Source organism: Zosterops lateralis (genome assembly GCF_965231275.1).
Source record: "Zosterops lateralis genome assembly, chromosome: 11".
In the NCBI taxonomy this organism is placed as follows: domain Eukaryota; kingdom Metazoa; phylum Chordata; class Aves; order Passeriformes; family Zosteropidae; genus Zosterops; species Zosterops lateralis.
Genome location: NC_139771.1, coordinates 17,684,510 through 17,712,349, shown reverse-complemented (window position 1 = coordinate 17,712,349; position 27,840 = coordinate 17,684,510). Strand labels below are relative to the sequence as shown.

General features: G+C 40.6%; 1 protein-coding gene across 1 annotated transcript in view; it reads left to right on the top strand.

Annotated features, from left to right (window-relative positions):
* Positions 1–27,274, top strand: part of MDFIC2 (MyoD family inhibitor domain containing 2) — a gene marked incomplete at its 3' end in the record, with an annotated part of 44,126 nt that extends 16,852 nt beyond the window's left edge. The window contains exons 3-5 of the mRNA XM_083869313.1: positions 18,240–18,308; positions 23,264–23,485; positions 27,015–27,274. Of these exons, the coding sequence (XP_083725439.1) occupies positions 18,240–18,308; positions 23,264–23,485; positions 27,015–27,274 (551 nt within the window). The remainder of the gene's footprint in view (positions 1–18,239; positions 18,309–23,263; positions 23,486–27,014) is intronic.
* Between the last annotated feature and the right edge of the window lie 566 nt (positions 27,275–27,840).

Here is a 27,840-nt window from a genome sequence, read left to right as displayed (position 1 = left end):
GAAATATCAAATTTTGAAGAATCTGCAGTGCTGACTTCTTTACTCCACTTGGAATTACTTACCCATTATATAACTTTCCACTTTCACAATGGGACACCTGCCCTTATGCCTATTTGGGGAAAAGAATGAAACACAGCTTGAATGTTAGGGAAATATTTTCCAAGCAAGGATGATTAGGCAACGCTCTCCCCTAGGAAGTGTTTCAGGCACTGTCAATTAATGATATTTAAGGAGAAATGAGAGGGAAAATACCTAAGGGTTTAGCCCACAGAGATTTTAATGTCATGAATACTGGGTCTAGCAGAACTGAGATCCTTCGCATCTGCATGACCTGTAATTCTTTTTGGCACCATTCCTCAGTTTTAAAATATTCCATCATTCCCCCATGCCAGTGGCCCTAACACAAGATTACATCTGGTGCAACCCAGCCTTCAGGATAGTCCTGAATTACACAGCAAACCAGGGAAGAGAAAACGAAAGATGTTACAAATACGGCTTTTGAAGAAATTTACTTATTTTGTGGCTTTCCAACCACACCAATAGGAGGAAACATACCTGACATGGAAGACCAGCTGTTGCCACAATTGTTCACCACTGGAAGGAGGAATATTCAAACCTATCTAATTAAGCCTATATTATACAGACTATTTTTATAGTATAAACGTACATTCTAGATTCTTCATTCCAACACTATTCTCTTCCAACACTGAAACCTGCTTATCTGAAGAATTCACGCAGCTGAAAAAAAAAAAATTTCATTGGAAGAAATATGTTCTCATGTCATCTATTTTTGGCTTTCCATGCTGTGACAACAGAGGCTGGCCTGGTGTTTCTATATCTGAACATTTCTCAGGTAGCAGAAGAGCTGCCGCAGATTGCCTGGCACCTGCTCGAGGATGAGGTGAACAGAAAGCAAAGGAAATGTATTTTTATTTCATCAAGAACGTTTTGGCCAAGCCATATTTGTAGAAGATGAAAAGCTGAGGAAAGTGTAAACTGATGGGGAATGTAATCTTTTAATATTTTGGGAGCATGAAATGGTGAAATCAGAGTTCAGAACTAGAGCAGGTTTAAGATGCAGTGGAACAAAAGTGGTAGGTGCTGGGGAGAAATATAATTTTCAAGGTAAGTGTTTTCAAGACCTGGTAGTTACATTTTGGTAGTTCTAATCTCCTTTAAACAAAATAATTTATGAAAAGGCAATATAAAAAATATAGAACACAAATGCCAATAGAAACCTACTGCAGGTATAAAACATCAGCAACAAGCCTATGGCTGCTGAGTTAGGAAAAAAAAAATCCCCAATGTCTTTTGCTAATATACTTTTTGAAGATCTGAGTTTTTTAGTAGAGCAGCTATTAAGAGAAACTAATTATGATTTTATTTTTAAGGGCCTGGATTTACTCTTACATGTATCATTCCAGCTCAGGAGAAAGGCCATTCAAGCAAATGAGATGAGGTTGGTGTGAACGAGTTTAAACGATCACACAAAGGCCTCAGGATATTTATGGATAGCATGAGTCATTCCTGTTCTGGTTGGATGATTGCATCAGTGGAGAATTATCATCATGCAGGGTCTGAGCCTCCTTTCTGTTACATCACCATACATCAGGAAACACTGTGTGAAGTTAGTCAGTGTTTCAGTAGCCTAAAACCTACAGGGTGGTAGAACTGAAGCCACAGCCCCAGTTCTACAGAACTGTTGTTCACTGACTCTAAAGAAGTTGCCCCATCTAAATCAGAGGTTGTCTGGTCATTCTTTTTTAGTCTGTTTACCTTAAAAAAACTCATCAAAGTTTAGTAAGACCTGTTCCTCATTTAAAATGTAAAGTAACTGTGGTCAAAGTACATTCTTTTTCTAGCCACACATTCCAAAAAGTAGCTTTTCTTCCATCAGCAACCTGTCTACAAAGGAGACATTAAATAGATAACACAAGTTGAACTACTCAGACTCCTTCTTACGCCAAATGCAGATCTGTGAGACATCTCCAGCAATCCAAATCTTGGAGTATATTGCAATGATTTTTGGGTTAAAGTAAAACAACTATGCCAGGACCAACAGGATTTCTGCCATTTTAGGCACACACCAGGTTTGATGGTGCTAGAACAACATGTGATCCATCCATCTCATCTCTAAGAACAAGCAATGCCAGCTATTCAAGAAGCCAGCTCACAAAGTGTTGTGGTGGGCTGCAGTGACTATCTAGAGTAGATTATGAGAGAAAGAAATGGCTGGAACATCTCCAGCAACTGTTGGAGTTCCCAAGAAGTTTTTTTCCTCACAGTAATGACTTTAAGGCTAATTAGAGGCAGAAAACCAAAATCACAAATTCCCCAGACACCAGGTGTTTACCGGAAAAATCTTCCCCAGCCAGATACCATCCCTGTTCCCGACAGTTTCCGTGAGCCTCTCCTCAACCAGACAGGAGGTGTTTTACCTCCCCAGTATGTCTGTGCACTTCTCACTTTGGAGAATTGGGAAGGCTTAAAATCACCTTCAGGGTGGAGAAAAACCAAGCGTGGATGTTGCCTGGATCCATCTCAGCAACCCCAGGAACTGGCTGAGACCCAGAGTGAGGTTTTTCATGCTGTAGGCACACAGAGCATCATGTCTTACTGCTCCCCTGTCCCTGCCCAGCCAGAAGTCCACCACAAACATGAACCTGGGTTAAAATAATTCCCAGTGCAGTTTTACTTCCTACTATTCCACCTTTTTCTCAAGACATTTAACCACCAAGCATTGCAAGTATTGTGGTTTCATATTCATGTTATATTTTGCTAGTACCTTCTAGTGTTTGTCTGCATTAAGAGGTGTTTTTCCTCTTTTCCCACAAATAAGAGATGTCTGCACCACAACATAAGCTTTAGGCAGCTCTATTCATGTCTAAAGCTCGTGGATTTTTGGGAGAAAAAAAAAAGATTATGTATTTATTCAGAAATTAAATGAGATTAATAATTTTGAAAGCAATTTACAAATAGCAATCAGCCACTGCAATGAAGGTCAAAAGAAAAAGGACACATTAGCAATTGAATCTCTTCCCTTCCTTTAAAGTTTCAATGCTGCATACCTGTTAATAATGGAAAATATTCTTCTTCAAGAGTAGCATTTTCAAAAATTGGTAGGATCCTTTTGCTAATTCTAATCTTCTTTTAATAAAATAATTTGCTAAAAAGGATTATAAAAAAGCATGAAAATGAAATGCCAATGGAAACGTACTGCCTATACAATAAATAGTTAATGTATTTTCTAAATGAATGATTTAAAATAGCTATTAAAGTAAAGAGAATGAGCTTATGTTTCTAGTAATGACTTCTCTGCCTCAGAATGAAATCTGTAAATCCCTGATTGCAATTTCACATCCCAAAAGAACAAGCAGTCCTGGGACCGATGCTCATTGCCTTTATCATTAATACTAGCACGCTACATATGTGATTTTTATATCACTGGTTTGAATATTTAGATTTATACTTGTGTATGCTTTATATTTTAAATCCCACACAGCCATTCTGTCACAAAAATAAAGCTCTCCTTCAACAAGGCTTTTTTGTACGTACATGCATACATGTATACACAGACTTTCAGTATAACTACAATTTTATTCATAAGAGTGCATAATGATTCAGGCTGTGATTGTTAATAAAAATGCATTTCTAACCATCAAATTTGAGTCTATTATTCTAAGTTAATTGCATTTGCCCTAAAGAGACTTGCGACTGGCTGTCAGCCTATTTGTGTCAGTTCCATTTTATTCATCAGTCAATCTTGTCTCCTCTTTTTTCACATCCCATATATTGATCAAATAGATTTGTTAGCATGCCTCTGCAGCTTTAAAAAAGTTTTTGTTATTTGTCAGGTTTATTTGATTACTATATTAGTGGAGTGTTATCTTAATTGTTATTTCAATAGGAAATAAATGCCCTTTGATAGTCCCGCAAGATTCCCATTAAATATAATCCATATAACAAGTTAGTGGATGAAGTGAATGTGGTAAGAAAATAAACACATTAAGCCTATTTTAAGAGATGGTACTAATCTGCAGCTGTATTGTACTTGATCCAAAAGACAGGAATAGAAATAAGTACAGTGTAAAACAATTTTGATAAACATCAGTGCCGTATCATTGCATATTATGCTACATATAAAATACCTTAACAAAAAGATGTGTGATATAAAATAAACTGAGGTCATATCTGGAAGAATGGGGTTTGTGGTTATGTGTGAAATTGAACTGTATTAAATATGGCTTTTGACACTAAAAATTAGGCTAGAGAGGCAGTAAGCAAAGGGAGGTGGAAGTGCTGTTAGATGGGGCAAATTTCTGGTAGGAAGAGAAAAAAGAGAAAACAGCTTTCAGGAAAGTATTGCAGCAAAAGTAAACAAGTATGCAGGTAGCTTCTTCCTCCACAATGGTATGATACTGTATACTTTATTTCACTGTTTAATGAAATAAAGAGTTTAGCTAGATTAATGTTTTGAAACAGCATCTTGTGCACGTAAATCCCTCAGTTTTGGTAATGAAGCCACAATACCAAATTTTTTACCTCAATCTTATCAACGGGGAAGGTAATGCAACCAGTTTTCCCTTATGAACACCTCAGAAACCTGTCCCTCATATCTTCATTATCAGCAAGGTTACATAAACCTGGCTCCTTGCCTAACCTTAAATCTGGGATCTGCCCAGCTGGTACCTGAACTTACATAGTGTCAGAAATACCATCTCATTTTGAAAGATATGAGAAGTCCATATGTTTTAAGATAGCTGCTCAAGATATAGAAACATTGATTTAATAAAAATTTTAGGAAGCAGTATCTACTGCTTTACCTGTATTGAAGTACATTGACTGAACTCATCAATTCCTGAAACTGAGATGAAGAACCTTATGAAAAACCAAGTTTCTCTCATTCTTTTGCCAGGATTAGCCAACCATCTGACTTCAGAGAAGTTTGGGTTCTGGTCTGGATAATTATTTGTAGCCAACTGCAGGGGGAAGGGATGAGAGTAGGGACAAAACCAGACTTTTAAAAAAAGCAGTTTTTTCCTGGCTTAATCTCTTCAGTCAAGATGAGATGACTTGCAGCAGGATGGGCTTGTCTCTCATTGATTTCTGTAGGAGTTTAGGCAAGACTGAACAACTATCCTGCCTATCAGGTAGAGCTGGAATGATGACCACCCTAAGGGGGACCTCTCTCATTAGAGCAGGAGCATTTTTAAGTGCCTATACCTGGCTGAGGATGCTTGAAAAATCCAATTCCCAGACTGTTTTTCATCTGGAACCTCTTTATCAGTATTTCATACTAAACTACCATGCTAAAGCTTCAGATGCCCTTAAAAAACCCTCAAATTTGCAGTCGTCCTAGAGCTGTTAGCAACACTCCTGTGATTCAGAAGCACACGGTGTGATGATAGTTTCAAGCTAAACTGTTATGACCAGCCAGTATGGAACATAAACAGGAACAGATGAGAAGAATACAGCCTCAACATTTGAGACAACAAAGAAAGAGTGAAATGATTGCTACATAAAAGACATTTCAAAGACCTCCCAGAAAAGCAGGCATAAAAATCCCCAATAAAAAGGCTCAGCAAGAAAACTGTCACACCCCCTAATCCTCAGCAGACTCTAACAAGATGTTCGCATGAGCCAGAGATTGTCTCCTTCCCCAGAAGACAAAAGGCACAGAAATCAATACTGTCTAGCATAGGATTAGGAGGCAAGAGATAGATAAAAAGGATTCCTTAACCTTACAATTAGAAACCCCAACTCTCCAGCCAAAAAGATAATCAGAAACAGACTGCAAACCTGTGTCACAATAATTGCTGCATCTTTTGCTCTTTGAAAACTGATATTTTCAGAAGATTTTTTTTATAATTTATTGCCACCCCAAGAAAGGTTTTGATGGCCACTTAGCTACAGACAACTGCTGCGACCAAACCACAATTCAGCACACATGGCAATAGAATTATTTCCCAGTCTTTATGTTTTTAACCACCTCCAACCAAGCAAAAATTATATTACCAATGCTTGCACCAACCTCCCAGTAAATTGTACCACTAAAAGCAAAATGATATGTAATGCACTACTTCTAACAAATGATCAGCTTACTGTGCCCTGAACCAAACACTTACACAGATTCTTCATGCCAAACCTGGCATAAGCATGTGCTCTGATTAAAAAGGAAACAACTTAGTTGTTATAACAAGCGTCTTTAGCTTTATTTGGTATTACTAATGCTTTTAAACAGAAGGCAGGGTACTGGCAAGAGTAAAAAACAGACTTGAAGGGGGAGGAAACCTGCAGGCTGGAAAGAAGCTGCAGCCTCTGAAGTCCGACCCTCCTGCTGTAGATAACGAGTGACCATAAGCTGTGAGAGCTGGAGAAGTTTGCAGCATAGAAATTTCAGACCCTTCCCGAAGCTCAGCAAGGCAGCCACAAAACATTGACAATTTGCAAAGCCTCTATTAGCTTACAACAATGACTTCTGCATCAAATCATATATGTTGAGGTACTGTACGTTCCCACTTTACAGGGGGTTAAGTAGCACAAGCTCTTGTTGATGGACAATCAGAATTTAGTACATCCAATGCTACAAGACTTTCCTGGTCTTCCTGATGCCATCAGAAGAGGAAAAGTCAAAAAATTTCTTTTTTCTCCAAGTGCAAAACACTTACAAATCTTCACTCCATGCTCCTGTGATCCTACTGTCTACTGAACCTTAAATTTCCTGCCTTAAGCTAACTTTCCATAGTCTTGTTCAGTGCAGGTTAGACACTACCTCAGAGCTGCCTCATGTTCTGTGGCAGATGAAATAACCCCTGTAAGTAAACTACTTGAAACCACTTAGAAAGAGGTTGGCAGAGATGCAACTTAAACCACTGTCATTTGTCATGGAAAGACAAACAAATCACCCTTCCCAGAAGAATCGTGGCTCAAAGTAAACACATGGAAAAAGGCACAAATTTCTGTTCCCTTTTTAGCAAGCTCAAAGACAGCATAAAGCTTGTCTTACACATTATTGGAGAATAAAAGGGAGAAATGTTATCTACAGATTTCTGAGTAAATTTTCTAGACCTCAATCCAGATGGGAATAAATAACTCCTTAGTCCACCCCCAAAGGCTGCAGCCAGCAGTACCAGACAGAGCAACCCAAGCTGTGAATCAAACAGGGTGGGAGCAGAGGGCAGTGTGGTCTGCATGGTGGCATAAGCAAATTAATCCCTTCTCAGACACACAGCTCCCCAGGGACTCCATGTCCTGCTTGTGGCAAAGTGTCAGAGACTCACAAGCCTTTGCCTGCAAGCACACTCATCCCCAAGCCACGAGAAGCTTCACTGCTGAAAGGCCAGCTATGCTGGAATTGAGGCTGGGAATAGGACCATGGCACCCTGCCTGTCTTCTGAAAGTTATCTCCAGATAACATTTTGCTCACTTTATAACAAAGCAAGCTACTGGTTGGTACTATTAGAAGAACAATTTGCGACATAATTTGTGTTCAAATCAAGATTTACCAAAGAAATTGCAAAATGTTATTTTAGTGACCTCTGTGTGGCACAAAATCCCACATCCATTGGGAACACAGTGCCACCCAAGTATTCTGCCATTTAGATAAGAATTACATCTTCCCCTGCAAACAGAGGAGAAAGGCACAGTGCTCCAGATATGACCAAGTTTTTGGCTTTGCCAGTTAGAGATTTTGAGATTCTCAGAGGCCATGGTGGTGAAAGGCAGTGCAAAAGACTAAAATACATAAAACGGCAGGAAGCATTGCTAAGCAGAAACCAAGAAAGAAAGAAGAGTGAGCTAAACCTGAACTTTCAACATATCCTAAACACATGGTTCAGAAAACTAGACTAGGGTTAAGTTTAATAACTTATTCCTCTACCTTCAAAAGTCCAGCATCTTTATCTGTACCATTGGTAGCAGCAGGGATGTGATGAAGCATACAGTTCATTATCAGTTGTTGCCTCAGTTGTGATCATTTTAATGAAGATTTTGCATAATTAAGATTCTCATTTTGGTGTAGGAATCAGATACAACACTAGATACGGTTTGCCCTCCAGCCAAACATTTCCATCACCTTTAATGGGCATTAGGATGGTCCCTCATGTATCCAGACAGACTCATTTCACTGGTCAGGTACATAAAGAAAATTCAGACATGGGCTACCCAAAAAAGATAGCAAAAGACAAACTTTACTCACTCAGAAACTCAGGGTTCAAAGCTGCTTCAGTGAATCAGGATCCTCAAGCAGTCTCTGCCCTTTTGGGTAAGACAAGTTGTGTCCACTGTATGAAAATTGCTGTGCTCCCTGGGGAAAACAGAATTATAGAATCATTATGGTTGGAAAACACCTGCAAGATGATCTCAGGTGAGAGAGGCCACAGGACATTGACTAAAGGGAAGGGGTATCTCCCAACTTCTATTAGGAGTTATTTTTAACATACTTGTGAAGTCAATTAGGAGACATAGCTTGACTTTTTTCTCTGATAACAACACAGCTTTGAGGTGCTCACAAAACATCCATGTGGGATAACAAAGGCACATCACCAGCTGAGGAGGTTTTTCTGCTTAGTGAAACTTTCTTTCGCCGTATTTTCTCAAACTAGGCAGCCCTTTAGAAACAAGTAAACCCTTCACTTTCTCAGCTCCTTCTCCCTACAGCACACAGGGCATGGCATCACATCATTTCAGGTACCGAAGTAGCACCTTCCATGAAAAAAATTAAATCAGTAAGTCTAATTCCACTGAGGGATGGAAGTAGCACTTCTTCCTCAATATTTTTCATCTGTTTCAGCCTTCAGCCCAACTTTAAATTGAGATTATTTTTTGTGTTAGTGATGCTGAAGAAACATTCTGAAGTTTACTCAAAACAGCAGAACAAGCACAAAAGTGCTTTGCAGGGGAGCTAAGCCTAAAAACTTTAGAGCATAAGAGCAAGCTCTTAACCTCACCACCATTTTCTTATGAAAATTGAGTAAGAACCCCAAAAGGGTCAGCTTTGAAGACACAAAAAGGCTGCTTATTCCCATTTGAATTACCTCCGTTAACTATTTTGATATCAGGAACCCCCTAAACTGCCTTCTTTCCAGGGCTACTAATTCTGCACATTACCTGGAGAATTGCCATGATGTTTGCCCTCTTTCCTCTGTTTATATACTAAAGGAGAAGCAAGGCCTGTGGCCCTCTCCTCTCCAGCTGAGGATGTTTTCCTTATTGAGGCATCTCATAACAATTTACACCATCTGAAAGCCTTTAGAATGGGGAGATATGCCAATTTATCTGCTTTCTACCCAGCCACTCCAGAAGTGGGTAATGCTTATCTGCTCCAATTACTTCTGAACATGGCATTTGGAGTGTCCCAGCTGGAGCCAACTCAAGAGACCTTTCAGATTTTGACAGTGGCCCTCAGCAGTGCTCACCATGACCATTAATTGGGGTACTGCTGATTAACTGGATGAGTACACCAGGCTGGGCAGCACCCACAGGCTGGGCTCTTCCAGTAGCAATGAGCTGGCCAGCAATGTGTTAGAAATCACATCATCCGAAAATTTTAGAAAGCACCATGGCCCCATTAGAAATGGGCACTCAAGACCCCATTGTTGCAAAAATGGGGTCAAAAAGCCTGCACCCAATGAATTCAGGGTCATGAGGGCCTATAAGAGAGCTGGAAGGGGGCTTTGACAAAGGCATGAAGTGATAGATAAGGGGGAATGGCTTAAATCTGAAAAAGAGTAGGTTTAGACTTATATTAGGAAGAAATGTTTTACTGTGAAGACAGCAAGATGCTGGCACTGGTTACCCAGAGAAATTGTGGATGCCTCAACCCTGGAAATGTTCAAGACCAGGCTGGATGGAGCTCTGAGAAACCTCGTCTGGTGGAAGGTGTCCCTGCCCATGGCTGGGGGCTTGGAATAGTATGATCTTTAAGGTCCCCTCCAAACCCAAACCCAAACCCATGATTCTATTTGTACTGGAAACACACATGATGCAAACTTTCCCTGCTACTTAGAGGACACTAGTGAGGCTTTAGCAGGCAAGGTCAAGATGTTTGCCTGCTCTGATAAAGCGTGAGGAGCTAAATCATCCTGTGCAACTCAAGCCATTCAGATGGTACTTTTGGCATTTCCCCCCCTCCCCTCCTGCTTTTGTTCTGTCAGTCTGAAGAGAACAGCTCGTGTGATGTAATTTAGAATGGAGCTTTTTTAAAGCTTTCACTCAGGAAAAGCTTCAGGAGCTCTGGGGGTATAGCTTAGCTCGGAGAAATAGAGAGAAAGCAAGTTTGCATTGACAGCTTGATCCCAGAGAGAGGTGGCTGCCTGCTTGTCTAACAGGTCCTCTGGGTCTGGATGAGGCAGAGACAGAGGAGCAGTCATATTAAGTGAACGCTCGCTGCCAATGTTAAAGGAACAATTACCATTATTCTGCATAGTTCACTGTTTGCTACTGCTATTTCCTTCAATAAAACCTCTTTTCACTTGCCAATTGGAGCTTGTCATGTAACAATATTTCTTATGCACAATACACATACTAAAATGCCCCTGTGTTTTTAATACATTTATAGTTGTTAACAATAGCAGTATAGCGACAGAAAAACCTGTACTTGCTTTGAATACAGAACAGATTGAAAAAAGAACAAACCAGTGGCCCTGCTCTGAAGGATTAATGGGGGTTAGATTTTGCCTAATCTGTGTTAAAATAGTGACACCTCTTCCATTTCTTTGACACCCACTTCTTCCTCTCACAGCCTGGGCTGTGACCTCCTCCCTCAAAAGGGGTTGTACACCTGAGCCTCGTGCAAAACTTCAGTGAGGATTTTCATGTGAGGGAGTGTTGAGGAGAGCATTGGGCTCTCACCTGCCCCTGTGCCTGGGCAGTCCCGAGGGACACAAAGTGTGCCATTCCTGTGGCCTTGGCAAGCCCAGCCTACTGGAGGCTGCCCAATAACCCTTCAATCCTTGTGAGTGGTGCACAGACAGGTGGGAACTCCAGCAACACCTGAAACTCTGGTGTTCGCTGCCCACATCAGACTAACAAAACTCATTGTGAATGCAGCTCCTGGTGAAGCAGGACAAACAGCTAGCTTTGGGAAGACTGGTACAGCTCTCCTCCAAGAGTTCACACAATGGAGACATTGTGCTGCTACTGCACTTGCCAGTGTCACAAAGCCAGGTGGAAATGACCACAGTGAAGGTGCCACAGTGAGAAGAAATTATGTGTTTGCACTTCTGAGCAGGCTGAACCTCATATTTCATGCACCCAAAGGAACAAGCAGCTGTTCGGAAACCTTTGTAGCACACTCAAGAGGGAAACTTTCTTCTGCCATAGGATTCGTGTTTTCTAAGAACACTATTTTCTTCAGAACAAGTTAATATACACAGGAAAAGACATCTTGAGTGTTCCTGACTCTCCTACACTATCCAGGAATAGTGATAGACTGCGAGTTTAAACACATTCTTCCACTGCACAGTGAGAGAAGTGTGTTTAATGCTGTGAGCAGAACACTTACCATGTTTGCCTTTGCCAGAGCAGGCAAGACTACACCGTTTTAAGAGTACTTATTACATACATAAGTAACAGGGGATGTCATCTGTCTGCCCCTAGAATAGATGTTCTGCATCTTTGGTGCAGGAGGAAAGAAGGATTTGTGAAAAGATACACAGCATGATACATCTTCTGCTTCAGATATTGCTAATTGCTTTGTCTGTGGCTTTTTCTGAGGAAAAGAGAGAAGAAACCCAGAGAAGGCCACCATATTGGAGGCTGGTTTGGAGCCTGATCTGAGCTCCCTGGAATTGTTTTCGTTGACATCTGGTGATACAGGATCAAGCCCTTGCAAAGATAAATAAGTAGTTTTCCAGCATGGTCCAGCACAGCCTGTTCTGTAACACCTGGGGAGGTGCTCAGATGGCAATAAGATTAATAATGTTTATTATAGTGTGCAAATCCAGCTCCCAGTTGTGTTCCAGCATGGCATGCAGGCAAGAGAGAAACAAATGGAAGTGTTTGCTAGGAAAGTCTCATAGAAGACATAAGACTCTCACAGATTGCCACTCACCATTGGGTTCTTAACAAAGTAAAAGTTTTATACCTTATTAGAAGACATGGAGGGTTGTAGTTATATATAGTCATTTGTCAATTTACCACCAGTAGAGCTCTAAGGACTATCTGTGGGAAATGCTACATCTTCTGTGATTTGCAGCTCTGTTTCACAGTGTTTAAAATGTTTGGATTTATTTTAAGAATATATATGGGTTTGATGGTGTTAATATATGTGGGTTTGTTGGTGTTTCCCCCCCACCAAATGAAAATGCTGACAGTCTTGGAGCGGCTCTGGCATTAATGCTGTGCAAGGATATCTTTGTGACCATAACTGTGTGTAATGCCTGCTTTGGGAATAAACTCTTGGCACATAACTTTGGTGTCATTCAGAAAGTGGCACAGTTGTTAAGGACCGTGGGACATGAAAGGAAGACACTGTGCTGTCTTTTCATTGGAAAGTTCACAAATTCTGCCTAGAGATCCCTCTGATATTTTCACTTTTCAATACATAGTGCTTACCAAAAATAAAACTGAGAATTTTAAGTGCTTTCCAAATTTAATGACACAGATTTCTACATGGAAAAAAAATTCTTTTGTAATTAACTCAGCATTTTCTGTTTTAGATTAACTATAAATTTTCCCAACTAAAGAGTGAGCAATTACACAAGGATGTCCATGGGTGAGACCTACCTTTAGTTACTGTGCCAGGGTATTAAATAAAGCCCCATTTACTTCTGGCTACTCAGCTCAGGTTAGGATTTTGTTTCTGAAACTTGATCATATTGGCAGAAAACCTTAACCTCATTGTGGGGTGAGTCATTAACCATGAGAGGAAGGAAGAGTGAATTAATGCAGCAGTGACATCGAGGCAACAACAACAACAATAACAGCTGTAAAGTTTGTTTTTTCTCTGCTTTGAAAACAAGGACAATTCAGATGAGACAATACATCAAACCCTCCAGTTTCACTCTGTGCAGTGAGGAATAAAGAAAATTTGAGAGGTTTGAGTTAGCCCTGCAAAACAACAAGAAGCAATCCCATGAACACTGGGATGGATCTGCCCCAGCACCCACTGAGGGGGGTGCAGGCAGCCCCAGCAGAGAGTGGCCTCAGGGGCTCTGTGTGGTGCTGGGCATCCCAAATCCCAGCCTGGAGAAGAGGACAGGGACTGGCACAACCATATGGTGACTGGGGTGACCTACTGACATTAATAAAAACAAACACTGCTAAGCCCTTCTCTTGGAGGGGGTAGGACAGGGCTGTGTGTTTTCAGTTCAGATTCAGTTTGTGACTTACTTGTTCTGAGTTTTTTAATTATCCCTTTTAGCAAATGTCAGCAGAGTGCAGTTTTAAACAAAAGGAAAACCAAAATAATTTGGAAAGCAGACTTAAGCTTTATTTACAAGACTTCTTAGGGTTGTTTCATATAGCAGGGCCACTCACACCTGCAAGGTCTTCCCCACACCTGGAGTGTTCAAGGCCAGGTTCCACAGGGCTTGGAGCAACCTGGTCTAGTGGAAAGTGTCCCTGCCCATGATGGGTGGTTGGAACTAGATGGTCTTTCAGTCCCTTCCAACCCAAACCACTCTATCATTCAGTAAGACAAAAAAATCCGGTCTGGGGCTTAAATACAACTTCAGGTGTAGCCACTCTATCTCAGCGACTCCCAGAGAGGATGATCTCTTTCAAGACTTGCTGGAAGAACAGGGTGCCAGGATGCTCTGATCATGAAATTCAAAACAGGGAAAGATTTTTTAAAAAATATTACCTAACAGCAAGAAGTGTGTGAAATACCATGAGATCCTGCTGCTCCCTGGACCAACCCAAATCCCTGTAATAGATTCATCTCATGGAAGCCATTTCAAAAAGTCATGACCACCAGGACAGAAATACTGACCTAAAGAAAAAATGTGATAGGGAAAGAAAACAGTGGTTGAAGGGGAATTTGGGAAAACCAACCTACAAACAAGTCCTGAGGGCTCCAATAAGGCTCTCCTGAAGGGTGGACAGCTGTATCCCACATCCAGCCCCATGGGTTTTGGGGATTGCCTCGCCTGTTGACCAGCTGATGTTGTGTTTCTGCTGGGATGCCTTAAGTTTTATCTTTCACGTTTTCCAGATTTTTGTTGCTTAGGGCTGTGGTTCTGAGCCTCACATTCAGTGTCAGTCAGCTGTCTTCACAGAGTAGGTAGACAAAACAAATCCTTTTCTGTTTAAGACCAAGGACAACTTTCAGGCCCAAAAGCACAAAGGGTGGACTGAAGAAGGAAAACAAGAGGGATGATACTTCACACCCCATAGCTGTAATTGGACAATTAAACCTGGACCAAAACTTATAAAAGTGTGAGACCTCGTGACCATTTGTCCATTTTGTGACCATTTTGTGGCTACCGTGGGTGTAGCCCTGGACAGGCTCTTTGTCCTGCCCAATGTATCCTAGAAGCCTTTCAATAAATATCTACTTTGTTCTTCAGCTCTGTCCAGTCTCTGTTCCAGGTCGGCCTTCCCAAGGCATCAGCTGTAGTTGACACTTGATAGCAAAGCTGTGAGGCTCCTGTGCAAATTCAGTGATTTATCTTGGTGCTTATCAGTGAGGGGCTCCTGAGGACCCCTGAGCAGGCTGTGAGAGGGAGCGACGGACAGGAAGGGCTCTGGGCAGGCCCTGCAAACCAGCCAGTGAACACACTGTGAATTTTGCTATTGTGGTCATTTAGAATTATGTCCAGCCTTTAACACAGATGATGATGTCTGATGCAACAGGGACTTTGGACTTAGCACATAAAAACCTTTTCATAAATTGCTCAGTCCCCTTTCTTGCAAAGTCGTTACAACTCCAAGGTGTAAGAGAACAGCATAAAATTCACACTGATCCCTTCAATTCTTTTTTAAGCATCCTTAAATCCAGCTTTTTTTTTTTCCCTGCTATACATCTTACTTTTTATAGTTAAAAGTAATTTTAAAGCAAAAAAGAACATAAACAATATACACTGACTCTTGACACTCCATTGCTTTTTTAAACTAGAATAATAAAAATTTGCAAATGAACAAAAGAGTGGGAGGAAGATATCTGATTTACAATGTTTTTGAGATAAAGAACACTATAAAAAAAGATCAATGTGAATAATAAAGCATTGTTAACTGAGTCATGACATTTCTATTCTCAGTGAAGATTTGAACAGTAGAGCTCTGCAAATGAGCACCTTGTGCCATTTTCAAAGTGGGAGGAAGACATATAATTATAATTTTTAAAGTGAAGAGAATTTAAAAAAAAACCTCTATGAAAAAGTTTATTGAAAAACATATCGACATATCAATATGACATAAATTACTTTAATTTTATTAAACTGGGAGGGGGGAAAGCCTCTTTTTGAAGACTGGCTGCAGAAAGCATTCCTTGAAAAAAATTTTCTTTATTAAAAACTCTTTGCTAAGATGAAACAGCACTGAATGTCAGCACTACCGTATATTTATTCTGTAACTCTTCCAACAGCCGAGATCTATAAAAGAAACATATTTTCAAAACAGTTTTAACCTCCATTGTCTTGATCATTCGTATTAACATTTTTCATGTCACCTATTGAAATCCCTTAAAGGAGCCTTTTATTCCGTCAAAATTAATGAAGCCGTTTTCTTAAACAGCCTCCAAAAAGTAAAAACGACGTAATGTTGTGCATTTTATTTGACATACGTTTTCTGCCATTTCACTTATTTGTGTGATGAGAGCAATACTTCATATTTATGCTATCAAATCTGCAGAGAAAAGTGATTTTGAGAGAGAAGAAAACCAACTCTGCTCTTGCTGTGTGCGCAATTTAAATCCACAGTGAAAATACAGCATTGATCAGATTACCCCAATTGAGTCATTTAGTGCTTTGGCATTCCTGAAGTTAGGGCCCAGCTGTGAAATCATAGTTGGGGCCAAACATTGCTGTTAGGTGAGTGCACATGGCTCCCATTTTCTTCAAAGGGAATGACACACATGGCCAATATTTAGCTTTCACCTCTTCCATTCTTTAGCTAGCAAAGCCAGAACCAGTGGAGTATATGCAGGCAATTTAACAGAATTAAGAATACAATCAAGATTTTCCAGGACTTAGTAGTGATTTGGGATATATAATTCAATACACATCAAAACGCAGATGCTCAGCATATTCTGAAAATCAGGCCATCTCAAATGTCTTGCTTTAAGCAGGTAAAATCATAAATTACTCTGAGTATTTTGGCCATTGGATCCTAACAAACTGGGTGTAGTACAACTCTTCAAAATTATAAACTCCAATTTCTGGCTTGGCTGGGATGTCTGGGAGAATTATGACATCCCAGCCCATTTTTGTTCCTGTGTTGGCAACACAGTTCTCCCCTGCCATTACCACTTGAACTCAGTGCAGGTGCCCTTCTGCAACAGGTGATCCTTAGGGAAAATCCAGGTCCTGGCTCTGCAGGCCCCTTGGGATGCACTGAGCTTCTGGGATGGCCCATAAGACCTTATAGGGTAACTGCCATGGAGAGAAAAAAGGTGCATCCCAAAAATCTAACTGCCCCATGCTGCAGGAAGATCTTCATTTCAACTCAAGGTCAAGTGGAAAACTTTTCTACCATCCTTGCTGACTCTCCTCTTCACTTTCTCCTGACTCCATCTGTTCCTCACCCATCTCCTTCGTTCCGCACTCGCCTCCCTCTTCTTCCTGTGTCCATCTGTTCCCTCCTTCCTCGACACAAGTTGGGGAAGGGAAGTAAATTCAGTCATTCACTGAACAGATTTCAAGATGAACCCCCTCCCTCTCCAGTTCTAACTTCATTCATCATGGTAAAAATTATAATGAATAGAAATGTTGAAGGTGAAAATTTATTAGGGATTGTGTTGCTTTCTTATATGAAAAGCAGTTAAAGCGGCATATAAACATTGGCTCCATTCATTTTTTCTTAATATATGGTATAATTAGTGAGAAATATTAGTGGAAGTGCTTGCTATGCAGTCCATCAACACATGCCTGTCAGAGCTTAGGATCTGGGCCAGAAGTTTTTGCCAGTCCTATGATAGATTTACAATAAGCCTATAGAAGGCTTTACAGTTAGCTGGGTCACTAATTCATGAAGTTAAAACGTATGCAAGGAGGTCAAAAATTCACTATTGATAAAATACCCCCTCCCGGGATTGCACCATTAGCTTTGTTACTGCAACAGCAAAATAAAATAAACCCAAAGCTCCTGTGAATTACCAGTCCATCATCGTAAATCAGTAGTGAAGCACTTCCATGAGTTCATGATGTCATCTGAAGCCCGGGATATATTTATAGCCTTGTGTACTATTTCCTGTTTCCTTACGACAAAAATAAACAGTCTCCAAATCCCCTGCATCCTTCTGCCTGAGCTCAGCAAAATGTAATATGCACGAATCTCTGAAAGCCCCTGTGATATATTGGTGATATATTGGTGAAATATTGGTGATATATTGGTCTAGAGCAGCTCCCCTCTCATGGGCCACGGCGCCCACGCTCCCTCCAGCCTCTCCCATGTGGGCAACAGCAGTTCCCATGGAGTTTTTTTCCATCTGCTGCACTCATTGCTGGGATAGTCCCACACCCCCTTCTACCTTGCCTCCCTGACACTTGGACAGAGAAGGAAAGAAGATTTAAACCTTCAAGCCTTAGGCATGGAGTGAACAGTCTGGCAGGCTCATCCAAGGTGGAGGAGCTCAGCATTGCTCCATGTGGGGACCTGGGCTTGCCACCACAGGGACCTTGAGCATCTTGTCCACCAAGAGTGCCAAGCCATGAAGGCTGGAGTTTGGGGTCAAATTACCTCTATCCTCCTTTGCTGATGATTTGGGCTCCTCATCTAAGGTTTCTGGGGCGTTGGCATGGATGATGCCCACATTTCTTCTCAGACCTCCCAGCTCTCAAATTTCGTGTACCTACCTGAATTGTTGTGTTTGCTGGTGATGCTCTTCACCTCTTCTTGGGTGAAAATTTCTTTGTTTTATTTTTTTGCTTCCTTTCCTGAACTGAGTCAGAGAGTTACACAAACCATGCACCATTTCCTCTGCCAGGAAGCAAGGAAACTTGCTTCTGTTTGACCTCAGAGACCGTCATCACTCCTGAAGTCGATGACTGTCACTAAAGTGGCTGAGGGTGATAGCTATGCCAAATCACATTTATTTGATATTTATCCCTCTTCAATTTTGTTTTCTTCTCTCCACCCAGACCGTCGCACCAGCTCCCTGCCTCTACTGGCCCTCTCTGGGGTGACGCCAAGCAGTGAGGACCATCCAGGTAAGCTGCTGGCCCCATGCATGCAGAGATGCTCCCTCCCTGGGAGACTATTATATCCCTCAAACTATCAAGAAAAATTTATTTGTGGAAAAGAGTGATTTGTTTTTCTTTGGCTTTTGCTGTTTTGAAGCACTGCCGTCAAACCTTGAGGTCTGGGTTTCATTGTTCTAGGAGTCCTTTCAAACCAAGTGAGTTCACATCAAGCCTTCATATGTTCAAGTTTTAATCCATCAGGTCTGATGTAGCTCAGCTTGTGTCATCTCAGGGCTGAATGGACATGGCAGACAGCTCTTTCTGTGATGAGCATGTGATACATTAAACAGACAGGTAGCCACAGCAGGGCACGGGATAGGGAATGGCAGGAAAGGCAGCCTGGCCTTCCCTTGAGGCTTTCCCTGCACTGATACACCAACATGCCTCAGGGGAAAATTAAAAAGTTACAGGTCCTAAACTGCTACAGTTTTCCACACAGTTTAGCATTAACTCTTGGGAATCCTTGCTACAGGGGCATGAGGCAAAGGGCCACTGCAAGGATGGGCTTGGAGCAAATGCCAGTGTTGAGTAGAGCCACAGGCTCCCTCATCCTTTGCTTCTAAGATGTGGCTGAGCCCTAGGAGGGTCAGAGATAATTCTCCTTCTCCTTCAGTGGAGTCTCCCCCTAAAGAGTTGCTCTAAGAGCTGCTTTGGATTACCTTACATTGCTGCAGTCCCTGTCTAGCAGAACAGAGCACCTCTTAAACCCCCTGCCCCTTATCAAAAAAAGACTTAGAGCCCTTGTATGCCTCTATACTAAATCTAATTTCAGAAGCATGCAGGGAAACTGCAGACTCCTCTTCTCCAGGACTGCAAGATGTTGGTTTGTGCCTAAAGCCAATGAAGAGAAATAGAGGTCAGGGGACACACTGCAAATGCCAGTCTTGGTATCACAGCTCCTCCCTATTAACCAGAGGGATCTGGGGCTGACATCAGTGGAAATTAAGTGATTTACTTTGTGCTTTCATGAATTCAGACTCTGTAGCCAGCCATCTGAATCACTCAACTCCAAAAAGAAAAAGAGAAAAGAAATTCCGTGTGAGTATTGAGACTATCTTTTATACAAACATGGGTGAACAATCCCAGTCTGCTACTGCAACAGCCAAGGCAAGTCCCAGCTTCCCTGTGTGAGGAAGAAAGTTGCTACTTCATACTATTTAAAAATGGCACATTGTGGGGGTGTACCTTTAGCAGCCTCTGCTTAACAGTCTAACACTGAATAATCTGAGATTTCTTCATCATGATACACTTATTTTTTTCCTTAAGTTCACGTCAGTGGTTGATTTCTATACATTAAAAACACAGACATATGTGGACATTTGAAACTGAACACAGGCTCTTAAAAGAGTCACAAAGTTTGACCCTCTTCCCATCTCTAATTGTAATTTAGGGAATTTTTTTTTAATATTCTCATTTAACAGTAATCACAAATAGTATCAGTGGTATGTAATATATTAAAGCCTATTTAGCTACATATATTTGTTCCAAACTCTCAACCTACTACTGTTCCATCCAGCAACAAACTGTAATAGGAAAAAAAAAAAGTGCTAACCACCTTTTTTTTTTCTGCTGGTCTAGCACAATCTTTATTTCTTCAGACACTTTGTGCAAACATTAAATTGATAAAAGACATAATGTAGATGGACCCACAGCTGAACTGAAGGTAATTGCATAAAAATGAAATGGAGACCTATAATTGTACACTGCTTTAGCCTCTCCTGCAGTGTTTTCTGGAAGCAAGGATCTCGCTTGTCATAGCAAGTTGCTTGTTACAGTGATTGCATGAAGACTTGATCTAGCTGTACAAGACAAGTATAACATTACTGAAAGGGAGCTTTTCAAACTAAGAGTCTGACACTAAAATGTACTGTATTTTCCAAGATGTAGTATGCTTTAACAAACAGAAGAGTCCCTGAGTGACAGCTTTTGTTACCCTTTTGTTTGATGGTGCTGTATTGAAAAATTCAGGTTATGTCTATGCCTTTCTATTTCTGGTTTTGATTTCTCTTCAACAGCACTTCAAGAATAAAAATTGACTCAAAGTATGAATAGTAGAAGTCGGTGGATACAGTAAATGTTAGTCTGGCATTTACTGATTACTTCTGTCAGACTTTTTTTTTAGTCTCATGTCTTGAATGCTTAAATGCATTCCGTGGGCCATTGTATTGTTGCAGAATTGGGGAGCTCAACAGACATCTCATGAATTAAAACATATCTAGTTTTGATTTTTGGGCAGATTTTGAAAGTGGAAAATAATAATTATTCTTGCCTAAGCCTTTTGATCTGATCCATGTGTACCCAAAGGCTCAGCCTGGGTGTAGCTCTCAGTGTGAACAAACAGGACCCATTTGTAACATTGGCACCTGAATAACAGGTGGAGCTTGTGTCTTTTGGACTCACAAAACCATTGTTATCCAATAAATCTAATGCATAAAGCAGGACATTGTTTCCTCCTGAGCTCTGCTGCTTTAAGCAGCACAAGCTTTCCTGGAGATGGTTTGTTATTGAATGAAAGTGCAGGCAAACTTGTGGAATGTCACTGATCATAGACACTTGAAAAAGATCATGACTATACATGTAAGAACATCCAAAATACATGAGTTTTCACATTCTGGAGTGAAGAGTCTGGCCAAGAAGTCAGAGAGGGAAAAGAAAAAAGGTTTATTTGCTTACTCTGAGGGGAAAACCATCAACAAATCATCACAGATGGGCAAACCCCAACATGCAGAGCCCCGGATGCTGATTTCCTGTGACCAAGTGTACAACCTCAGGGGAGAACTGCTGTGCTCTGCACTGCTGGGTCACACCCAGCAGAGCCACTGACTCTCCTGCCCTTTCCATCTTGCCTGTGGCTTTCCTTCACCAGAATGCTCACAAAAACTGACAGTTATAGGTTTCTGAGACTCCTCTCTGTGCCACTGCTCTCTTAGTGCCTTCACTCCATCATTCACTCCCTGCCCAAGGCCAACCTGTAAACTCTCCAGGACAGGAAAATTCACATTTCCACCATGGTAGACTTTGTTGTCATTACAACTTCAAAATCAGGACAATACTTCTGCCAACACACAATTTTAAAGCAGTGATTTAAAATGAAAATGATAACCTAGTTTTTATGCTTATCTTATCCCAAGATCTTACTCTGCTAACCTCAACCCAGCTCTTGTGCTTCTACATATTTCACTAGGTAAAAGTGATCTAAAGTGGCATGAAACCTGACTACGAGCAGAAATTTAAATAAATTGCTCACTCATTCTGTAAGTGAATGGAGTCATAGAAATCATAGAAAAATTAGCTTGGAAGGGACTCTAGAATCACTTTCTTTGGCCCCTATCGGAAAACTCACAGTAAGAGCAGGTTGCTGGGGTCCATGCCCAGCTGAGCTCTTCACACAGCCACAGCCTTGCTGAGGTCTGTTCTGGTGCTTTGCACATCCCATGATGAGGAATTCATTCCCTGAGCAGTTCTGGTTGTCTTTGCTGCAGCTTCTGACAGTCCCTTCTCCTGGTTTTCTGCCTGCACCCTGCTGGGAGGAGTTGGGGTCTGGTTTCTCTGTTGACTGGGTTCTGGAGGGGAACAAAGCATCCAGCACTGTTCTTTGCCTTCTCCTCCAGGCCAACCAAAGCCAGCTCCCCCAGCCTTTGCTCACAGAGATGGTCTTCCAGACCCCTCATCATTTCAGGGGCCTTCACTAGGCTTGAACTAGATACCATTTATCTCTCAAATCCTTGCTTCCCCCCTCTTCAAGCCTTATAGTTCCACTGGTTTTTCACTTACCCTGCAATCCACCCATCCCATCCACATTTCCTCCTCTCGGCTGCAGCTGCAGTCTCATCAAGGTTTCACTCTCTGTCAGCCTTTCTTTGGTTTTCTGTAACATGTGTCAGAAGTCAAAGGTACCTAAAAACCAAGAGATATGCAGGGCCTCTCTTCAGGCTTCCTGCAGCCAAGTGCAGACAAACCACTTCAGAGCACTTACAGTTCCTCTCAGAAAGTAGCATTTGCAAAACTGAGGTGTTTGTAAAGATTGATTTTCTGTATATAGCTCAAGAGCAAGCATATCACAAGATTTAAGTGAGATAAAAAGTGAGGCTGTGCTTGATGTGAGGTGCAGGAGTTAATCAGCTGTAGATAAGAACTGATGAGGTTTTATCTTCCCACCATGGAGAGAATGACTGTGTGTCTTGGCCACTTGATCACTTCAGAGGGTGAGCGAAACTATATATCAACCCCTGTTTATCTGTGCCTGAGAAGTTCTTCAAGAATAAATTGAACTCAGAACTCTTCTTAACCTTTCCCCTAGTTGGGGCTTAAAATTAAGCTCTCCCTCTGGTTTTTGAGCTGCCTCTCTGGCACGCTGACAGCATGTGAAGTATCCCATCTCCTAGTTGACTTCCAGGCCAACAACACAAGTGGGGATGAAGTTATGAAATAAAGGATCTGGATGCTAAACAGAGACCATCTGGCTGTCTTTGCTACAAGATGAGCCACGGTGAGCTGGCACATCTGCATCCAGGTACTGCCTACATGCACATTGTTGGCTGTTAGTTTAGGGAAACAAAGTTGCAGCTGAAAAATAACAAGGTAATTGTTTTCCCTTCTTTTAATGTCATGAAGTTGGGATATCAAACTCAAAATAGATGTCAGCTGAGGAAATAGCTCTGTTTTCTCTCCAAGCCTGATCCCACCCACTGGAAGTTAATTATTACTTAGCCTCTAAGTCCTCTGGCTTTAAGAGAAAACCTTAAAAGGCAAGTTCACAAATACCTTTGCTATGAATAAACCTCTGTAAAGAGACTGAAATCATTAGGTAAGAAGGGTTAGGCCTTGGAAGTAAACAACTGTAGGTTTGAAAATTCTGCATATGTTATTCTTTCAGATCTCTGCCTTGGTATCACAGTCTCTTTTTTTCCTAATCCCACCAGATAACCAGCTTACAAATGAAAAACACACAGATGAAAAGCCTATGAAAGGTATTGTTATGAGTTCTGTCGCGGAATTCAGCATCACAGACACTTCATCAAAGGGTACCAAAAATGAGAAGAAATTGTCAGATGCAAGCAGATCATCCATTGCTTCCCTGGAGAAATGCAGAGAATTCACTTACATTGAAGATGATGCATCAGTACATCAGAGAGACAGTGATGGTATGTTTTATAAAACAGATCACATTTGAGCTGATTTCTAAATAATGCCCACTGCAAAAGAACTATGTATAACCAACTCAAAATTAAATGTTGAACAGGAGGTTCAAGAACATCGCCAAAAGCAATGTTAAGTTGCCCTGCAGACATTTGTGTGATAGATGAGAATTTCTAGAAGATGATCTTAAATTGTCAGTGATACTAAAGTCATAGAAGAGGAGCTTGGAGCCTATTGTGCCACAGAGCATTTGTACTTTAGTAATGAGTGTTTGCACAGAGGCACCAGTGTCAGTATCAGATAAATCTATTCCTGGTTATTCTAGTGGATGTTAAAAAAAGGCTCTGTGAAGTATTTTAGAAGTTTTTTTTGAGTGCCTTTTGCAATAATGGATTAGTGTGTTACATCCAATGGAGCTGGGATCTGTCATGCATATAATTTAACAATTCCTAAATTAAGCATTTCTAAATACAGATCAATAAAGTGTCCTGTTCTCCAGGAATCATTAACATCTCTATTATGTCACAGATACTTACAAAAGGAATGTCTTTCATACATCCATTGGAATACACTTAATATCAAGAAAGGACCTGAAGTATTTATTTTGATTAGGGGACTTGTCCTCTTGTCCAGACACACCCTGTTTTTGAATTTGAGGACTATTTCAACCATTACTGGCACACAGGTGTGTACCATGTGATGCAAATAACAGATTTCATTCTCCTTAAAAAAGCTAAATGTGAAGGAAATTAACAACAACAACAAAAAAAAACCCAATCTGTGCTTAATTAATAATGTTAAGGGCTGGCTAGAAGCCAAGAAAACCAAAGGAAGACAGATTTGTGGTTGTCACTGCATACTCAGCTCACTCCACTCTGACAACTTATTGCTTATTCCACATACACGAGGCCAAATCCTGTTTGCTGTTGCTTGGAGAACCTCTGAAAGCAGAGCAATAGAAGAGGAAACTGATGATTATTTTGTTCCCTGTGCTCAGACAGAAGCAAATACAACACTCATAGGTCTCACCAAGAGTGACCAGAAAGGCTTCAGCAAGCTTTGGACCAGGGTGGTTCAGAGCATCATCTGTGTGAGCAGATGCCACCAAACAAGAGCAGGAAAACTTAGGGATAAGGCATGCTAGGAAAAAAATTATTATAAATTCTTCTTTTGTGCTAATTAATCTACTAATGTAGAGAATGAGAGCTGAGGTCATTGTTCTCACTGAGATAAACGCAGTAACGCCGTTTGGCAAACAGCAGGGAAAACAGAGGGGAAAACAAGAGATTGCATCTTCTTTTATGCAGTTTGTGGCTAATTTATTTTCAAATATATAAATGAATGCATAGGAATGGATGTCTAATTGCTAATATCTATTATTTATATACATTACCCCACTTAAAACAGGACCAAAAAGCCTCACACATGCAGATTTTTTGAAATGTGTTACATCCATTATCACAGTTCATGGTGTGTGCTCTGATGGGAATTTAAAAGCATCTTTACTGCACATCACAGAGTCTGTGCTGAAACATTACTTTATTATTAAAATCTTGTGCTTTTTGTGTGCTCTCTTTCCTGGATGAAGCCCTAAGAATCATATCTATTGTCTCCAGATTACATAAGCACCATTATGGTTAACACAGTCAGGAAAAAAAAAAACCTGATATTAAGAAATGGGTCTTTGGAGAGGGAGAAAAAAAATGCCAAATCCTTAATTAAAACATAATTTTGAATTCTGTCCCTCACATCAATATATAAGAAAGAAATTTAATAAACATAAGAGATCTAAAAAAATAGTCTTAATTACACCAAGGACTATTGGATAAAATGGTTACATTTTCTACAGTGTAAATTTCATACAATTAAATGCAATGGTGTCACCTTATTAAATGTTTCAATTTTATAATTATTTCAGTTCATTTAGCTAGAAAAAAATATAAGCATGAATTTACTAAGTATCACCAAAATCTAGTCATTCTTATTTGACAGAACTGACTTAGAAGTTAGTTGTGCTTGTCTGAACCTAAATAGATCTTGACATATTTAAATAAGTATTAAAATTGATAACGTTGGTGATGATATGCCACTTAGAAAGAAGTTCAGTCATATGCTATTTGTTCTTGCTACCTGCTTTAACTGCCTTTTTAATAAAGAAGCTAGAATGATTTTATTTTTTTTTTTAAATTTTGTTTTTCATCAAGAAAGCTTTCTAAAAAAAAAGAGCATAATTCTGGAAACTTCCTGGCAGTGAACTTAATGTTACGTGAGCTAGAAAATGCCACAACAGAACCAATGCAGTTGAATGAGTTCACAGTTAGTCATCCTAGGGCAAGAAATGTGGTTATAACCATATGCTTTCCTGAAAGAACCAATGAAAAGGCATTCATATTGTTGAAGGCATTTTTCCTTTCCAAAAACAAGAAAGGAAAAGAAAAAAGAAAGGAAAGGTCTGGGTCTGTGCTCCAACTGGATTCACACAGTTGGAATCTCACACCTGCTGCACCCAAGCAGCCTCCCCAGATGCTGGGGGCTGAGAGGTGCAGAGTTAATTTGTTGATTTTTTGGGAGGGCACAAACATAGCACAGAGTTTTAGTCATGGTGACCAAGTCCTCAGGAATATTCACTGGCTCCAGGCACACATCCTACATAAATTTATTTTCCAAACTTTTATCTCCTTAGAAAAATTGGCATTTGTGAATGAAAAGGTGAGAACCTCATTTGGTGGGGAGCTGGCAGGACCCTGAGCTGAGACTTGGCCACCACACTGCCCTCTCTGAATGCCCTTCTCCATGCCTGATTTCCCTCCTTGTCCTTGGTAGTTTAAGTTTTTTAGTACAAACTCTTGTGAAAATGAAAATAAACTCCAGTGTCACCCGTGGTGGTGTCATGGTTTAATCCCAGGCAGCACCTCAGCCCCACACAACCCCTCACTCACTGCTCCAATGCAGAATGGAGTTACCAAAAGGGTAAAAGGAAGAAAACTCATGGGATGAGATAAATACAGTTTAAGAGGACAGAAAATGAGTAAACAAATAAATAAATAAATTAGAATATATAAAACAAGGAGTACGCATTGCAATTGCTCACCACTCACCAACTGATGCCCACTCAGTTATCTGAGCAGAAACCCCTGCTCATTTTCTCCCTAGTTTATATTGATGCCATATGGTCTGGAATATCTTTCTAGCCAGCTGGGGTCAGCTGTCCTGGCTGTGTCCCCTGCCAGCTTCTTGTGCCTCTCCAGCCTCCTTGCTGTCTGGGCATGAGAAGATAAAATTTGGTTTAATGGGCTTGTTCTTCTGGATTTCACTGCCACAGAATATTTCCATTCAAATTCTTTTCATACAGCTGTTGGTTTTTTCCAGAGCAAATAAAATAGAAAATAAACCTTTCACTTGTCTCTATGGAAGTAGTTATCATTACTGTGTTTTTAGCCCACCCCTTTCACTTCTGTGTAGCCACACTGGGCTAAACCTGGTAACCCCAGCTCACACTTGTTCTTACGTCTCCCTGCTTTTCCTCTCTCTTAGATGAATGTGCAACACTTATCCTGGCCTGCTTGTTCTGCCAATTTTGGGACTTTCTAATAATGCTGCCTGATACCTGTGAACATTGGCTGACAGATACCTGTTGTCCATCCAATAGATATTACCAGACCTCTGACGAAGACCACGGCAACAACGACTGCAACTGTGACTGTGACATTGATTGCAGCCTCTTTGAGTCCTGCCACGAGACTGGGGAGTGCCTGGAACTGGCCATGGAGATTTCAGAAGTCTGCTATCGCTAATAGGAAAATAATTCCTAAAAAAAAAATTTCCTCAGAACTACCTGACAGATCGCAAAGGAGATTTTTTTTTTCTTTTTTCTTTTTAAATATTAATCGTAACCAGAGGTGTTGCCAATGAGGACTATGTGCATCTTGTTGCTCCCTCCCTGGAGGTCTCTATGTCTGTACCATTCTGGTGGCATGATATCACAAACTGCTGAAACCAATAAAGGACAAAAAAGGGTCTTCTCTGCCATAGATGACAACAAAATTCCTAAGTGCCCAGCGTGCTCGCTGCTTTACCCACGGTCAATCCAAGCTTTTATAAACTTTTAATTGCTTTAAACACTGATTTCCCCATTCATAAACACAGAACAAATTAGGACGTTATTTTAGGACTGATATATATATTCATCTTCCTAATGGATTCATACCTAAACATGTATTGCACATTGTTGGTTATTATAAATAATTTACGATATAGCATCATTTTATAATTAAAAATTTATTTATTCAATCTCTTAAAACACTCTTATATACTCAGTATAGGTAGAAAAAAAATCTAAATGAATTAGAAACCATGCTAC